Source organism: Pygocentrus nattereri, chromosome 13 (assembly GCF_015220715.1).
Source record: "Pygocentrus nattereri isolate fPygNat1 chromosome 13, fPygNat1.pri, whole genome shotgun sequence".
NCBI lineage: Eukaryota > Metazoa > Chordata > Actinopteri > Characiformes > Serrasalmidae > Pygocentrus > Pygocentrus nattereri.
The window spans coordinates 13,545,673-13,564,709 of NC_051223.1; the positions used below are offsets into that span (position 1 = coordinate 13,545,673).

The 19,037-nt window shown below is 39.0% G+C and overlaps 1 protein-coding gene across 3 annotated transcripts in view; it reads right to left on the reverse strand.

Moving 5' to 3' along the window:
• Positions 1 to 19,037, reverse strand: part of snx29 (sorting nexin 29) — a 185,348-nt gene that overhangs the window by 153,802 nt on the left and 12,509 nt on the right. For all 3 annotated transcript variants that reach the window (XM_017705474.2, XM_017705476.2, XM_017705477.2), the window contains 5 exons: positions 17,666 to 17,790; positions 17,425 to 17,521; positions 17,250 to 17,332; positions 11,866 to 11,929; positions 11,322 to 11,450 (listed from right to left, as the gene is read on the reverse strand). In XM_017705474.2, coding sequence (XP_017560963.1) covers positions 11,322 to 11,450; positions 11,866 to 11,929; positions 17,250 to 17,332; positions 17,425 to 17,521; positions 17,666 to 17,790 — 498 coding nt within the window. The remainder of the gene's footprint in view (positions 1 to 11,321; positions 11,451 to 11,865; positions 11,930 to 17,249; positions 17,333 to 17,424; positions 17,522 to 17,665; positions 17,791 to 19,037) is intronic.

A 19,037-nucleotide genomic window follows, 5' to 3' on the forward strand; every position in this document is an offset into this window, starting at 1 on the left:
AGGAAGGGCACACTTGTATATATCTGTGAAGGGTTAAAAGGCCAAGCTAGAGCCATACACAACCACAAGGGAAAGATCAGCACAACCATGGGCAGTCACTGTAGATCATGCATTACACCCTCACATCATGTTCCTGCATGACAGAATGTAGTCATTAGGAGTCAACAAAAGGCAATTCTCATCTATAGTACAACCACACAGCACGGAAGTGACTGAAAGGTGATAACCACAGAACAGAGACTGATGCTTCAAAAAACAGAAATTCCAAATAACAAATCACTACATACATTAAGTGCATCGCATAGTATGCTATAGGTCTGCGAGACGTTCTTAATTCAATGGTCCACTAAGTTCATGCACATAGGCATCGCAGTGTTCGCGATGTGCTTGTGTCCACAGAATCTTGCAAAAACTTCACGTGCCTTTATGTACAGTGCCCTAGAACATTCTCTAGTTATCATGCACATCAGGCACAGCATCAGCAATTGTTCTTCAGGTCCAGGAATCACTCTTAACGTGGAAAGGAGTATTACATCATAGACAATTTGTTTAAAGGATATTCCTTCCTCCTTGAAAATCCTAGATGGATTCCCTCAAAATAAAGCCATTAGTGAAATTGGTTTTGGTTTAAAGAAAGGTACTGGAAGAACAGGCAATACCATCAGGAAGCAGGAACAGAGTGAGCCACACAAGTGCCCTTCACATAGACTAATGAAGGGGAACAGCACAGAAATCCACAGAAGATTGAGGGAAAGTTCATATTAGACATGTCTCCTGTGTGCAGATGTCAGATTATGCAGTGTGTTCATGTGTTAAAGAGTGCGATGAAGGTAATGACCACGCAACATAGCTGCAACTGACACATTCAAGGCTTGCTTCTGCCCTTGGTATCCCCTAGGCTACAGATAGAGAAAATGTCAAACAATGAACCTTATGGCAGGTCAGCCATTATGCGGGGACAGCCATTAAAATAAAAGTGTACCATGACATCAGGATTAACATTAGCAAACTACTGAACAGACCTAGGGTCAGATATCATTTAATTACGGATCACAGCAGCATAGCCTTCATACATTCAACACCCTCACTAAGGTCTTCTCAGAGTAGAACACAACATCTTCCAGCTGTTATTGCAAATACATTCAAGGAGCTTCTAAGCAGAACATGTTAATACGAACCTTCATTTATCCACATTTTTTCCCCCCAAAGAGGATTGATTAAAGTGCAGCTTGTAGCACCTGTGCAAAATTAGGCACATAAAGTATGCTCTTAAAGGGAATGCAATTGCATATTTTACTATTTACAGTGAAGGACAACAGAGCCCAGCAATCCAAGTAATGGTATGAGTTACTCAACTATAACACAAGCATGTAAAAAGGCAACTGAAGGCGAAGAATATAATAAACTAATATTATATTCTCCAGAAAAGCCTGCAACACTCATGACTGACCTTAGAGGAACTTTATAAATGAAAAATAGAAAAAGAATTACAGTATCTCACAAAAGTGAGTACATCCTAACATTTCTGCAAATATTTTATTATATCTTTTCATGGGACAACACTTTAGAAACTAGATGTGCATTTCCTGAAGGAACTGCAAGAATGCTGGACAAGAGCTGCAAGTGTGTGTGTGTGTGTGTGTGTGTGTGTGTGTTTCTGTGTAGGTAAACAACACCTCCTTAGGTATGTGTCTGTTTGTGTGTGTCTGTGTGGTATGTGTGAGAGGAACACATATATGTGTTTTTGGGGGTGGGTGGGGTTCATTCAAATTAACTGTCACTCTGTTATTATGCAGCTCTTAGTGGAGAAGCCTTTTTGAGTCTGATTTGCACCCTCAGAACAAACAGTCATAAGGAAAATGGGAAATGTTAAATCTATTGCTTAACTGGATAGATTAACAAACAAATGCTCATAACGCTAAAGCTAACTGAAAAAAGGATGAGATATTTTCAGGTTTTAGAAAGGACAAGTGTCTCTAACAGTTTCTAAGTGAAAGTTTAAGGATTTTAAAGCAGATTCCCTGTGTGACAGCTGTGTCTGTGAGACTGAGTGGCCTGGTGTAACATTATTGATGTCGGTTAGAATTTGAAGTTCTAGAACCATTCATTCTTATGGGAGGTTTTTAATTTTTAAACTTAATTTTATTAAAAACTACCAACCCGATCAACTCCAAAAATACACAGCACAAGTCACGGCACGAGTCTGTACGTTAAGCTGTTCGGGCTGTATTAATCGCAGAAAAGTGTAGAAGAAGAATAAGTATATACTTTTTCAAGCACTCTAATGAAACTTAGATATACCAATCAGTGTACAGCTTGTATAGCAGTACAGATTTACTGTCCTCTGAAAATAACTCAACACACAGCTATTATTATATATTATATAGCTATTATTATGAGTACACCTCACAGTGAACATGTCCAAATTGTGCTCAAAGTATCAATATTTTGTGTGACCACCTTTGGGCATGGAATTCTTGGGCATGGAATTCACCAGAGCTGCACAGGCTGCTACTAGAATCCTCTTCCACTCCTCCATGACAACGGTGGATGTTAGACACCTTGCGCTCCTCCTCATTCTGCTTGAGGCTGCCCCACAGGAGCTAAATTGGGTTTAGGTCTGGAGACATACTTGGCCAGTCCATCACCTTTACCTTCAGCATGGCAGTTGTCATCTTGAATGTGGGTTTGGAGTCGTCATTGTGTTGGAAAACTGCCATGCGGCACAGTTTCCAAAGGGAGGGGATCATGCTCATGTTTCCCTCAAAAGAACCGCAGCTCCCCAGTGACAGCAGCATTCATGCAGCTCAAGACCATGATGCTATCACCACCATGCTTGATTGTAGGCAAGAGACAGTTGTCTTGGTACTCCTCAGCAGGGTGCCACCACACATGCAGCACAAGCGTAGCACCATCTGAGCCAAACCAGTTTGTCACGTCAGACCACAGGACATGGTTCCAGTAATCCATGTTCTTGGACTGCTTGTCTTCAGCAAACTGTTTCAGGGCTTTTTTGTGCGCCAGCTTCAGAAGAGGCTTCTTTCTGAAACTGAGTTGATGCATTGTGCAGTGTATGGTCTGAGCACTGACAGGCTGACCTCCCTCTTCTTCAATCTCTGCAGCAATGTTGGCAGCACTCATGTATCTATTTCTTGAAGCCAACCTCTGGACATGACACTGAACACGTGGACTGAACTTCCTTGGTTGACCCTGGCAAGGCCTGTTCCGAGTGGAACCTGTCCTGGAAAACCACTGTATGACCTTGGCCACCATGCTATAGCACAGTTTCAGGGTGTTAGCAATAATCTTATAGCCTAGGCCAGGGGTGGCCAACCTTTCAGACACCAAGAGCCAGAACAAAACGCTCATTACTACTAGGAGCCACAGGCTATATTTACACAAACATTTATAGTTTTTAAACCCATTTTCCTACCTGTCATGTAGATGAGTTTAGTGGGACTTCTGGCTTTTTTTGTTTTCCACAATCCGTTTCAAATCTGGCTTGTATTCAGTTGGTGCTACTTGAAGCAGTTCTTTCACATGTGTATCAGAGCGATGCTTTGATTTCACATGTTTCAGGGTGGAAAATACTGATTTACAAACATAGGTTGAGCCAAACATTGACAGGAGCTTCAGTGCAGCTTGTTTTACATTGGGATACTTCTCCACAGGCATGATTTTCCAAAATTCCAAAAATTCCAAAAATTTTGTGTTCATCTTCATATTTTCATTTGGCTTTACATTTGCCTGAAGTTGCCATGTTTTGGCGGTTGGATAGCTAGTAGACTGGCTCAGCACGTGGTTCTGCTGCGACGTTCTCCATGCAGGGGGAGGGGCGTGGGTGTAGCATCACCGTGGCAACAGACTTTGGCTTCTTCCAGCACGGAAAATATGCCAACTTATGCTACAAGCATGCAACAAAAATAAATATATATCACTGTAAATAGAAGAAACCGCACATGTGGCCACCCCTGGCCTAGGCCATCTTTGTGGAGAGCAACAATTCTATTTCTCACATCCTCAGAGATTTCTTTGCCATGAGGTGCCATGTTGAATATCCAATGGCCAGCATGAGCAAATTGTACCCAAAACACTAAATTGAACAGTCCTGCTCCCCATTCACACCTGGAACCTTGTAACTCTAACGAGTCACACAACACCAGGGAGGGACAACGACACAGTTGGGCACAATTTGGACATGTTCACTGTGAGATGTACTCACTTGTGTTGCCAAATATTTAGACATTAATGGCTGTGTGTTATTTTCAGAGGACAGCAAATCTATACGGCTATGCAGGCTATACACTGATTATATCCAAGTTTCATTTCTAAAGTGTTGTCCCATGAAAAGATATAATAAAATATTTGCAGAAATGTGAGGGGTGTACTCACTTTTGTGAGATACTGTACTGTAAAAACAAACGTAGAACAAAAGGACATAAATGCAAGGGCCTGACTGATATCAAAAGTTTATAGCCGAAACTTGTACCAATTTTAAAGGGCTAAAAATTGTGTTAACCGTTAACAACCCGTTATGCTATCCATTAATATACAACCCCATTTCCCAAAAAGTTAGGACACTGTGCAAAATGTACATAAAACAATGCACTGATATGCAAATCATGTAAACCATATTTTAAAGGAAAATACTACAAACACATCAAATGTTGAGACTGAAAATGTGATTTTTTTTTTTTAATATATCCCTATTTGCAATTTGATGCCAACAACACGTTCCAAAAAAGTTGGGATGGGGCCATGTTTTCTCCTATGCTTCATCATCCCTTTTAACAACATTCTGTAAGCATTTAGGTACTAAGGAGACCAATTGCTATAGTTTTAAAAGTGAAACATTTTCCATTCTTGTTTGATAAAGGATTTCAGGTGCTCAACAGTTGAGAGGGTAATTTGTCATTGTTTTCATTTCATAATGCTCCAAATGTTTTCAATGTGTGACATATTTGGACTGCAGGCAGGCCAGTTTAGAACCCAGACTAACACAGAGCACTGCTGCTGTAATACATGCAGAATGTGGCATTATGACCACCTCCTTGTTTCTACATTCATTGTCCATTTTATCAGCTTTTACTTACTATATAGATACACTTTGTAGTTCTACAGTTACAGACTTATTTTGCTCTGCTCTAAGCTTTAGCTCAGCTATAGCCGTTTCTCTTGCATCACCAGCCAGAAACTTTTCCACAAAATACAACACACATACACACATTTTCTATGCCGCTTCTCCCTCAGGGTCGTGGGGAGGGGGGGTGCTGGAGCCTATCCCAGTGGTCATCGGGCGGAAGGCAGGATACACCCTGAACAGGTCGCCAGTCCACTGCAGAACAGCTTCTTGTAAAATGTCTCTCAATATTCTGCTTTTTACAAGGCTGAAGTCAGCTTCTCATTTGAATTTTCCTGTTCCACCTTAAATGGTGCAGCATTAACATTCTAGCACCTCAGGCACCATTTAAGGTGGAACAAGAAAATTCAAACAAGAAGCTGACTTTAGCTTCACATTTTTAGTGAAGCTGCTGTCACTGCAAATAAAACACATCAGGAAACCAGCTGGAGTGCTTATTAATGCAAATAAATCTATTTGTCTCCAAATTATCCATGTTCACACAGTTTTACTGCCAAGGATTTGTGTCCGTTCTCAGTCATTGAGCTATGTTGCATACTTTGGAGCTGAGATACAGTTACAGATACAAAATATCTTGAAGGTATTTTACTGATACAGCAACCCCCCCACTCCCTACAACGAGACAAAAACTGAAGTTATGAAATCACTAAAGAAAACAGGTAGGATAGCTGCAATGTGATGCGTGAACATCCATTACCAGAGGATCTTATGTCACCATAACTGCGCATTTGATCACAGACGAGTGACAACTCTCATGTGCTCCATACAAAGAGCAGTGAATGAGAGCCTTCCAGTTGACTTGTCACATTGCTTCTGTTTGATTTATTAATAAAAGATATAAGGATATTCATTATGGACTATTACAAATACTTTGCTTTGAAGTACCAAGTCACATGTCACACTCTATCCTGTATAGAAAAAAAAGATGAATCAAGATACACCAATAACCATTTTATAAATCACAATGCAACGGTCTGAATCATAATCAAACTGAATCATGAAGTGCCACTGTGTATTTCTCCATAAAATTATTTACATGCTATTATTCAGTACGGGACTATAAAAAAGGACCTCTTCTTCTTCTTCTTTTGGCTGCTCCCTTTAGGGGTTGACATAGCAGATCATCTGCCTCCATCTTGCCCTTTCCATTGCCTCCTCTACTTTCACACCAACCGCCTCCATGTCCACCTTCACTACATCCATAAACCTTCTCTGAGGTCTACCTCTTCTCCTTCTACCCGGCAACTCCATCTCCAACACTCTTTGCCCAATATATCCACTATTCCTCCTCAACACATTTCCAAACCATCTCAACCTGGCCTCTCTGGCTTTATCTCCAAACTGCTCCACCTTCACTGTCCCTCCTATCTGCTCATTTCTAATCTTGTCCAGCCTTGTCACTCCCAACAAAAATCTCAGCATCTTCATCTCCACCACCTCCAGCTCAGTCTCCTGTCTTTTAGACAGAGCCACAGTCTCCAAACCATACATCATAGCAGGACGCACTACTGTCTTGTAAACCTTCCCTTTCACTCTTGCTGTTATCCTTCTGTCACACATCAGCCCTGACACCCGTCTCGACCCACTCCATCCTGCCTGCACCCTCTTCCTCACCTCTTTTTTGCACTGTCCATTGCTCTGGATGGTTGACCAAGATATTTGAAGTCATCCACCTTTACGACCTCTACTCCTTGCAACTTCACCTTTCCACCTGCCTCCCTCTCATTCACACACACGTATTCCATTTTATCTCTACTGACCTTCATTCCTCTCCTCTCCAGTGCAAACCTCCACCTCTCCAGATTCTCTTCCACCTCCTCTCTACTCTCACCACAGATTACAACGTCATCTGCAAACATCATGGTCCATGGAGCCTCCTGCCTGACCTCATCTGTCAACCTGTCCATCACCATTGCAAACAAGAAGGGGCTCAAAGCTGATCCCTGATGTAACCCTACCTTCACCTTGAAACCATTTGCCACTCCAACTGCACACCTCACCACTGTCTCACTATCCTCATACATGTCCTGCACCACCCTAACATACTTTTCAGCTACACCTGACTTCCTCATAGAGTACCACAGGTCCTCTCTTGGCACCCTATCATATGCCTTCTCTAGATCCACAAAGACACAATGTAGCTCATTCTGACCTTCTCTGTACTTCTCTACCAACACTCAACACAAAAATTGCATCTGTGGTACTCTTTCTGGGCATGAAACCAAACTGCTGCTCACTGATCTGGACCTCTCACCTTAGCCTTGCTTCCACAACTCTTTCCCATACCTTCATGCTGTGGCTCATTAACTTTATACCTCTGTAGTTACTGCAGCTCTGCACATCACCCTTGTTCTTAAAAATGGGGACCAATACACTGCTTCTCCACTCATCAGGCATCCTCTCACTCTCCAGGATTTTGTTAAACAACCTGGTTAAAAAGTCCACTGCCTTCTCTCCTAAACATCTGGACCAACTGCCTTTCCATTCTTCATCCTTTTTAAAGCTGCCCTCACTTCCACCTTACTAATACTTTGCACTTCCTTATCCACTATCTCTCCCCCATTGTCCTCCTCTCTCTCTCTCTCATTTTCCTCATTCATTAGTTCTTCAAAGTACTCCTTCCATCTACTCAACACTCTCTGTTCACTCATTTCCCTCTCTATCCTTTATCAGCCTAACCTGCTGTACATCCTTTCCAGCTCTATCTCTCTGTTTAGCCATACGATACAAGTCCTTTACTCCTTCTTTACTGTCCAGCCTTTCATACAGCTCATCATAGGCCTGAGCCTTTGCCTTTGCCACCATTCTTTTCGCTATGCGGCTAGCCTCACAGTACTTCTGTCTACTTCCTTCATCTCTCTGGTTATCCCACTTTTTCTTAGCTGCCTTCTTCTTCTGAATACTCTCCTGGACTTCCTCATTCCACCACCAACTTTCCTTGTCTTCTTTCCTCTGACCAGACGAAACACCCAACACATTCTTGCCAGTTTCTCTCACCACCTTAGTTGTAGTTTCCCAGTCCTCAGGTAGCTCCTCACTGCCCCCAAGGGCCTGTTGCAATTTTTCCCTGAACTGCCTGCAACCATCCTCCTCCTTCAGCTTCCACCATCTAATCTTTGGCTCTGTCTTCACTCTCTTCCTCTTCTTTGTTTCTAATCTCATTCTACAGACAACCACCCTATGCTTCCTTGCTACACTTTCCCCTGGTACCACTTTACAATCTCCAATCTCCTTTAGGTGGTATCTCCTGCTAAGGATATAATCCACCTGTGTGCACCTCCCTCCACTCTTGTATGTCACCCTGTGTTCTTCCCTCTTCTGAAAATACGTGTTCACCACAGCCATTTCCATTCTCTTTGCAAAATCTACAACCACCTGACCTTCCGCTTTTCTATCTTTCACACCATACATACCCAGCACCTCTTCATCCCCTCTGTTCCCTTCACTAACATGTCCATTGAAGTCTGCACCAATAACTAATCTCTCCTCTCCAGGGACACCATCTACCACTTTATCCATCTTACTCCAAAATTCCTCTTTCTCCTCTAACTGACAACCAACCTGTGGTGCATATGAACTGACCACATTCAAAATCACACCATCAACCTCCAACTTCAGGCTCATGATCCTGTCCGACACTCTGTTTACATCCAGAACACTTTTCCCAAGCTGCTCCTTTAGGATTATCCCTACTCCATTTCTCTTCCTCTCTACACCATGATAGAACAGTTTGAATCCACCTCCAATGTTCCTGGCCTTGCTTCCTATACATCTGGTCTCCTGGACATACAGAATATCTAGCTTCCTTCTCTTCATCATGTCTGCAAGCTCTCTGCCTTTACCAGTCATAAAAAAGGACCTCACCTCAATATATGACTTTTTGGAAATTCCTGTCCCCCTTTCACATACACACATGCCTCATCTTCCCCCAAAGAGAAAGACATCTGGCCTTAGAGCAGGTAAGAAAGGATGGCATCACTAATCAACCTGGGTTGAGGGACTAATGGGCCCCACTAGTCCCTTAGCAGACTTTAGAACCCCAAATTTAAGACTTTGCTAAAGACTTAACTTTATAACTCTGCTTCATTCTGTGCGCTCTAGCAAACTATGAAACATCAGTCTTTGATCAAATGTTAAATCAAATAATTCTCTTTAATCAAACTGTGAAAAATACTTCTGTGACTGTTAAAATGCTACACTGTCAGAAATATATTAACCCTCGCCAAAGGTGTATTAATATTAAAGTATCTACACTTAATAGTTATTTTGATTTCTTAACTATAACCCAGTTTCATTAATCTATGTTATTGTGTTGATCTTTGATCATTTGTAAGTGTTTTTCATTTAATTTTTTTTCTTTTTCGTTTGTTTTTGGGAAATATGCAATAATTTTTTTATCATGTTTTAATTGTATATATCTGCTTTTCTTTCAAGTGTTTGTGTAGTTTGTATTAGAAGTATGATTATAAGGTTTGTAGCTTGTGCGACTTTAAGCATAGTTTCTTCCAGCATATCTACAGGAACAATGGTGATACTCATTTATTTTATTTTATTTTATCTTATGTATCTTGTAATTCATTTAAGCATTATTAATTTCATTTAAGCATTGTGTAGAAATGTTAGTGGATGTTATTTTTTCATTATACTGTTTTATTTTATAAGAAATTCTAGCAGTCTGTTGAGGAGTCACGAACGCGACAAAGAAGCCCTCTTTCTTCTCTGACCAACATAGTCATGTACTTTTTGTTTTGTGTCTCAGTTTGTTCTGTCTTTGTTCATTTACTCAGTAATCTTGAAGTGCTGGTAACTGCTAGACTGTTGAACAGCCACATCTAGCTGTACTTGTTTTCAAGTTTCGTCGATTCATTTTGAAAATCTACTTGGCAACAATAGGTGAATAACTGACACAGAAGCAAACACAGTGCTGACTGAAACACATCTGAAGAGGCTGCTACAGTGACCCCCACGTAAAACTATGGCCCAACTTCACCAATTAACACCTACAATCAAGCTCAAGAGCCACCTTCCTCATCAGAGACTGACACGAACCAGCTGAAAGCCCACCTCAACATTTTGGTGCACAAATATCCTTCTTTTTTTAAATGTATGTCAGACTTTTTCCTATGTAATTTTTGGCCATTTCCTCTGGTCCCTACAGCATGAAATTTACCCGCAATGTAAAAGTAAAGTTCAACAGGCTATTTCAAATTATGTCAAAAACTGAAAAAAAACTGGCGATAGAAGGTTTTGTCCTGAAAGCAGCAAAATTCAACTTTCTATAAATCTGAAACAGTGCAGTATGTTTGCTTTAATAAACCAGCTGTGGCACCTTTGTCCTTCTGTGCAGCCTTCCAATTTTGTGTGATGAATTGTTCTACCTTGTCAAAATGTTCTACCGTAGTGCATATTTATTGATAATTCCCTACATAAAACCCTTGGTAGGATATTTTGATAGCTTAAATCACGTTACCAAAAAATGCTACCAGAATTAAAGCTACAAAGCTTAGTTCAGCTTCCTATTCACCACCTTCTTGTGGTTCTACTTTAAATGGTGCAACAGTTAAATGCTAGCGGCTCAGGCAATATAAGAATAACTGCTACACCAGTGCTCATCTCAACATCAGTATCAATAAATTTCTAATGATCCCCAACACTACCGAGATTGACAGTGGCTCTCCAAAATTTGATTGATCACCATGGGTGCGCCCTGACTTGAAGCTAGTAATCTATAGTTATTAGCATCTCAAATTTGGAATGGCTTATCTGATGCTTCTTTTGAGTAGGATTATTCTACCATCGATTAATCATTAATCATCATTACCATCGATTAATCAAACTATACCACAGCCCCCCCCCCGTTTTTCCGTCAGGAAATACATATTAACTCAATTACCTGCAATTTTGTTTATTAAATATAGAGAACTGAGACCACTGCACAAAATGCATTGCTCTTAACAGGGTGCACGCGAAATAATCAGCACTGTTTAATACAATTTGAGTGTTGGTTGTGACATACAGAATATGTAGAATGTATATAATATACATTCATTTGTCCTGTGTAAACACAAACATGCAATGATGCCTACGCTCCCCCAGACAAGCCCAGAATCCATTATGTGTTTGGGCTAAAGTATTTGGGCCTCACATAAAAATGCTCTAAAACAAAGTTAAGCATTTGTACCTGCCCAGGGCCTGGACTTTGGCAGCATGTCTCTCCTCCAGGTCAGCCAGTTTATTCTTTAGGTTGTCTACCTCAAGCCGTAGCCCAGCTGAGTGCTCCATCTCTCCATCCAGCAGACTGCGAAGAGACCTACAACCAGCAACATACACAGAACAAAACAAAATAAATCAAGCAGCAAGTGTTCAATTCACATCACTAGTGAAGCTCACTGGAATCGCATTGCAAAACTATGACTTTTGATATTTGTCATCTTTGCTGCTTTGCTTTTTTTTTGGTCCAGTTCAGAGTTACTACAGGTAACAACTGAGACTAGAAAACCTATTCAACTATTCAGTAAATAAAGTCAATAAAATCAATAGACTAACTTTATTTTATATTTATATTTCAAAAACAGATCATCAGTTTTACTTTTGCCAAAAAAGTTAACGCATACTTTATGAACATTACTGTAAGCAGTTGTAAGCAATTCAAACATACCAACATCAGATCACATTTTTACACCCTAATATGGCAACACAATGACACAGTGGTGGGGGGAACTCACATGTTCTGCTCGGTTAGTTCATCTTTCCTGTTCATCATGGCCACAATGGCTTGGCGTAGTTCAACTGTGGAAACAATAAATTTAAGAAGACTACAGCGAGACTGAATTTTCCCCTTTGTTGTTTCTAAAAGAACAATAATAAGGCTTGCACAGAGATTTAGCACCCCATGCAGACCTGTTTTCAATAAAGGATACTGTTCCAGACTGCTGACATTTTCATTTGTGTAGCACACCAGAACTAATAAAGGGAACTTTGTGGTGCTTAAAATACCAGCCAGACATTAATTTCTTTTAAATGAAGGAGACAAGAAAGGGTAAGACAGTTATAACACAGCACAGTGAGAGAGTTATACCATTGAGTTTAACAACCAACTACCTGTGAATACTGACTGGCAAACAATGAGTTTTTACTGAAGAGTATATCCAACAGAAACAATTTTCCAATAAATCATATAACTCGTCACTGTCAAAACCTTTCAACCTTTTTTCTCTTTTGTCGTTATACCATTTGAAATCACCAGCTGTCCTTTGTAAGAATATTACATTACAAACGGGCCAACAAAAATGGTCCTAAAATTTTGTAAGAAATCTCATTTCATTAGCATGTTAAAGTTAAGAAACTTCTTGCTTCGCCTATGAAGTTACTATTTCAGAGATGCAGCTGTGAGGTAAGGTTTGGCCACTAATAGCCAAATTGTATATTTTGTCGATTTTTAAAGTGAAAAAAGTAAGCCCATCATCCGCAGCAATCCATTTTAAATGATTATATTAATGTGCAGTTACTTTATATTTGATTAACTTAAAAAATGGAAAAAAAATAGTAACAGAGGCATGTGCAAGTTTGGACACTCACAGGTCAAGAACTGTCATTAAGAATTGTAAGTGATGACAATTCCAGAGCATAAAAAATTCTCAGACTCTTCAAATCTTCTGCTAACACTTAACAACCACTTCTGCTAACAATTAACAACCACTGGACTTGAAAATGAAGAATATTGATGGCTACAAAGCACAGAGAAAACTGTAAAAATAAATCAAAGAACTTACATCTTGCAATTTACACTGTCCAAAATGTTATAAGAAATAACAGTTAAGGGGAAATAAAGTCATGGTAAAATCTGGAAGAGCAAAAAAACTTTCAGATAGTACTGCTTGCATGCTCCATATGACAGCAAAGGACCTTCAGGAAGGTTTAGATTAGGAGTGATGGTGAACCATTCCACAGCACAACACTGCTTGCACAAACATGATCCGCTTGTAAGAGTCATGTAAAGGAAAATTTCTTTGAGGTTTTTGGCTATAATCAATCAACAAATGTATTTTTGAAGAAAAAGAAGCAGCATTTGATGAAAAGAACACCTTGTCAACTGTTAAGCCTAGATGTGCATCTATTATACTTTGGGATTGTGTGGCACAGAAACCATTGCACATGTAGACAGAAAAATGTATTCAACTCAGCAAATTCTAGAAGCATATGGCATGGTCGGTAAAGAAAGTGAAGCTGAAAAGAGCCTGGTTTCTGCAACAGATCAATGATCCAAAACATACCTCAAAATCCAATATAAATTAATTTAACTAACGCAAGTTGTATGCCATCATTATGCTAGCTGTAATGGCCATCCTCTAACTTGAATGTCACTCAAAATCTGTGGTTAGATCTGAAGCATGCTGTCCATGCAAGGAGGAGTGGATAAAAATTCCTAAAACAAGAACAAAAAGACTCGTAGTGTTTGCAAGTTAAAAGTGTTTGCAATTTCTGCTATCTCCCAAATGGTGTATTACTAAGTATTAATGTCCAAACTTTTGCACATGCCACAATGTGGCATAAGTTAATCAAATATAAAGCAACTGTGCAGTAACTTTTATAGAATAAATGTAGAAATCAAAGTCAGTTACTGCAGAGCTTATGTCTTTTCTTTTAAAAAAATCAACAAAATACATAATTGGCTTGGCGTGCCCAAAACGGTGCACACAACTATACTACAAGTTTTGCTAAGACAGCATGAAAATAAAAGTATCACTGTCTACGTAAGAATAAGGCAGACTTATGGATTAACAACAATCACAGATAAATAAGCAAACACTTTCAATCTAGAGTATGAGGCTGGGTAGACGGTTGGGTCTTTACTGACCTGAGGGCTTTATTGACAGTGGCACACTACGGCATACAAAAAGCTGCTACAGCAGGTGGAGTGTAAATCCACTAGGCTCTGGCATCAGCAGCAGAGACGACGGCAGTGTTACATCTCTACAGCCCCCTGCACCTGAGGAATAACTTGCTTCTCCTGTCTCTAGGAGACAAAATCCCAATGCTCCTCTTTGCTTATCATTACAGCAATATTTCAAGGAAATGTAAATGCAGTCATCTATATAAACCATCTCAAAACCCAGACAAAAGCTCAGCACTAGAAAACTAAGACAGCTGTGTTATTTCTCAGTGAGCTACACTCCTTGTCAGTGAATGCTAGAATCAATACTTATTGATGGTTCTCTCCCTGAAAAAGACTAAACTCTAACACAGACTAGAAAATGTACTTCTTTAGTGACCAAAAGGACACCGACAGCCTTTGTTGATCATATCAGTGTAGACCATAAAAGAACACTGAACTTCTACCGTGTGCATTAGAGTCTAGACTCTAATGTACACTGTAGAAGTTCAGTGTTCTTTTATGGTCTACACTGATATGATCAACAAAGGCTGTCCACTAATAGTCAATATGAAATCAAAATTGACCTTTTTTCTTTTTTAGTTCATGTTCCAGGAAATATTAATCATGATTCATCATAGCACATAATTTAAAAGACAAAATTTAGTTTTTCCACAAAATTGCATCAAAAAGACTTTTTGAAACCTCTTCTAAGTTTTAATCATATCACCATGCACTAACAGGTGTAAAAATAGTAATAATCAATAATGTTTAATAACAATGTTTTAAAGGCCCCATTGTCTACAAGTTTCCCATAGTTTGTTTTATAGACAATCCACTTGATATATTTGCAACATGCATGTACTTTTGTGCATCACAGACAGACCTAATTCATTTTTACATTTACAGTACAATGAAATGTACTACACAAGCTGTTAAGCTCAAACTAAACTCCTAAAGTTTGTTGAAGTAAATAATTTCGTCTACTCCTTTCAAATGTCTGGATCCTTTGGAATGCTACAACAATGTGTTTTCCAACAATTTTTTCCAAACATTTGATTATTTTACCCACATATTTCCTACATCTAATAATTCTGTTAGACAGTCCGCAAAAGCAACACTGTCACTTCACCATAAATGAATGGGCTCATTTGCTGTAGGCTAAATAAATGATCATATGTAAAACTGTTTATGGTCGTAACCACCACCATGTTGAATTAACAAAAAGCTGTTTTTGCATTTCTATTTTATATATGGTTTCTATTTATGGACTAAGCGGACTACAGAGTGAATGGTACATTCTGTAACTTTAACAATATTCACATTCACATTTTCCATAATAAGCATCCTTTGCATTATCCTCCTTTTCATTTACATGTGTGTTATGATGGCATGTGTAGGCAAAATCTGAGTGAGAGCAAGTATGTGTATTTATGTGTGTGTATGTGAGTTGTACAGGGAGGGTAAGCTGCCTGAGCAGTCCGGCAGATGAGCCCGCCTCCTTCCCAGAGCCTCCATCTGGAGGAGAAACACACCCTGGTGATTCGTCCACACCTTGGACACACAGACACGCACGCGTGCCCACACATGATTTATGAGTAATCACAAAGACACTATCCACTAAATAAACAAAAAGTAACAAAAAGTGGCACAGGCACAAGTTTACCAGCACAGCAAATCAGAGACTAAGTGCTTTTGTAAATGTATTTATGAGGCCCCAATTAACACCCAAAATCTATCTACAATAGAGGGGCAGGCGTCTTCATAATTCTTAACTGTGTGGGGAAAGAGGGTGTGGTATAAAGTAAACAAGGTTCAGATCTAATTTCTTACCAGCTTCACAAATATTGTAGAGCCTGGACACCAAGTTTCAGGCGTTCTGACATTCAATTAATCCATTCTTAGCAATTAACATACTACTTGTAATGTACAATGGATAAAGAAATATCAGGTTAAGTGTTACATTTTGTTTTGTAGTCCCTCTTTTCATCTTACTCTTTTCTAGTTATGAAAGCTAAAGTCAGGCTAAAATGAGCCATTAGCCACCTCAGCCATTTCAGCACAGTGCTGTCATGCACAGAGGAAATCTTGGTGATGACTGACTGAACCAACAGTGCCCTCCACTGGAGGAAAGTAGACTACCAGGAATGACAGAGCCCTTCACGTTTATGTTTCGAGAAACATGATATGACTATGATGCAAAGACATTTTTTTTTACAGCAACCTTTCAATTTTTAACCTAATTTCTATCATCCAATACAGTTCATTACCACAGACAATAACTTCAGCATGTTTCCCTGTACTTATAAAAAAAAAAAAAATAGAAAACCTGTTAACTTTAAACACTTATAACAGAAGCCAAGCAGCTTCAGTACCCTCACCCTGTACTCTTTTATATGTGTGTCCCCCCATTTTCTCCCTGTGATAGCTGGGAGCATACTATACTAAAAAAAGACTCTTATGTTGGCTTCTGTACAGAGAAAACCAGATAAACACCTCCCCGTATGAGCAGAGAAAGCAAAATAACATCTTTGCCTCCTAAAATATCATCTTTGCCTCCTAATAATACTATAGCCAACCACACTGTCGTGGTCTCATGGCATCATGAAGAATCAGTTCTAAGTGCAGAACTCCAACTCCAAAGCTATAAAACCTTTATTTGAACTTTCAGATGTGAACTAATAGCTGATATGGGTTTAAATCTCTGACCTCAAAATGATCTGATTCAATTCTTTGGTAAACCATTCAGGGTATAATGACATCTCAAATTTCACTTTGATAAACCTGATACACAAAGATTTTTGGGTCGTTTTTATATTTCAAAATACATCATACTTTTATTTTGACCATTAGTGCATACTTTAGGAATATTACTGTAATCGATTACACCCACTCCTAGCATTCCAAAACAATCATCAGCAGTAGACACAGTTAAGACACAGTTGTTCAATACACAGTTTAAAAAAATACACAAAGCTTTTGTTTTGTTAGAGTCCAGAACACTGTAGATCCCAAAGATGGAGAGTACTGTAGCAGTCTATTAACCATGCTAAATAAATATATTGGTGTTTTATAAGCTAGTTTCTATGCGCAACAACTGCAGTACTGAAGTGATTTCTGCAGACAGTTATTGGGATGGACTTCCTTGTACTTAATAAAAGAACTGAAAACCTGCCTAATCAAAGCACAAACTCTTGAGGAGATGCATGGAAAAAGGCAGGATAGAAATCAACTCACCCACAGTCATGGAATCAGGCAGGCCAGGAGTGGCAAGTGTACTGGTCAAAGTAGCATTTGGGGTTGATGGTCTAGGATCCACGCTGAGAGAAAGACAGAAAAACTCTGCAGTTAGTGATAAGTAGCTCAACAGGACCCCCATTAGATGTCCTGTGTCGCCAAACAAAAAGGTTACCTGAATTGTGCCTGGGCTTTCAGTTTTTCTGTGTCAATGGCTAAGCTAGAGCTTTCCGTTTGCCCCTGAAATCCCAACATCTCAACAGAACTGACATCTGAAAATAAAATTCATATTACATAACATAGATAATGATGAATGCTTCCAAATGTAACAGTTATACATGCATTGCAATCTAAACAGTGTCTTGTCTACTACAAAGAGTTAGTAAACCCAAACTGACAGTGTGTAACGTTCGGACCTTGTGGCGTGTAAGGCTCTGCTGAGGCGAGAGGGATGAGCACGTCTGAGCTGTCGTTGTCAGTCTCTGTAATAATCTGTCTGGGACTCCATGTTGACACACTGGACAAGCTTCCAACTACGACCCTGATTGAAGAAATACAATGTATGAGATAATGAATTGGCGAAAAAATTATATTTGCACAATATGGACAAAATACTATAAACCATAATACCATACCATATACCAAAATACTATACAAAAATTTCATTGTGAATATAGTGCTAAATTTTGTAAAAGCAATATGCCTTGTAATATCTTAAAACACACTGTCAAACCCTTCATAGCCGAAAATCATCTATATTTGTTAAATCATGTGAATGCTGCTTTGATTCATTCAAACACCCAAGGACCATCTGTGATTGTTGCTCACAGGACACAAAAAACTTTGTGTTAGTAAGGAGCTGCATTTGCATACTGCAGCCATCTATATAGTAATATTAAGATCATTCCACTGTGCAACTTTTCTATATTATATATAAGCCCAACTATATATTAACACCTCACACATGGAATATTTGTTTTTAAAGATATATCCTGTAATGTTATAAAATATTGATCTCTCTTAAAAATAATAAAGAATTTAAATTATTTATTTATAAATTAATGAAATAAAGAAAATAAAAGATTAAGAGCTTGCAATGGAAGGGTGTATTTGTGTTCTCAATTAATTATTTAGGTTAATAACTGATATTGAACAAAAACAAGTTTTAAATAACAAGCTTTTTAAACTGCAAACCACTGCATAAAACATTTTCTGCATACAAGCTGAGGTTGTTCTGTCAAATAATCAAAGCATATTTAGTCTATGACAGTTTACTAGCTGCAAGGATTTTGCTGTTGTTTAGGTATTCCTTTATGTTTGTTTGTTTGTTTTTTCCACAAAGCGACAGAAAACTGAGAAAGCCTCACAAAGCTGTAGGTCATGTAGTAAGTGAGTCTCAATTTAAGTTTCAGCAGTGTTGTACTTTACTGAAAGTATTGTTCATGTGCATCAATTCATGCACTGAGTACTGAAGAATAAAGCAGATACAACATGAAAAAGAAATGTAAAAATCTTCCATGCAGGTGCACTTCAAACTGTGCAAAGATCTTAGAAGAAATGTAAACTCCGCAAGCAGCGTTTAAATAAACAATATATATACCAAACAGAAGAACATATCAGCTTTCATATTCCATCATGTTTTGAATTTACCCTGTAAACAGCAAACTCAAGATTAGAGTTTTCTTTTCACCCAACCCAGGCTGTGTCCTTGTGTCTTCTGGACATTTGGCTTCTACTGAAACTTAATAGTTTTAAGGTTTTCTAGCTTAGTTTTCATGCTGGATGCGT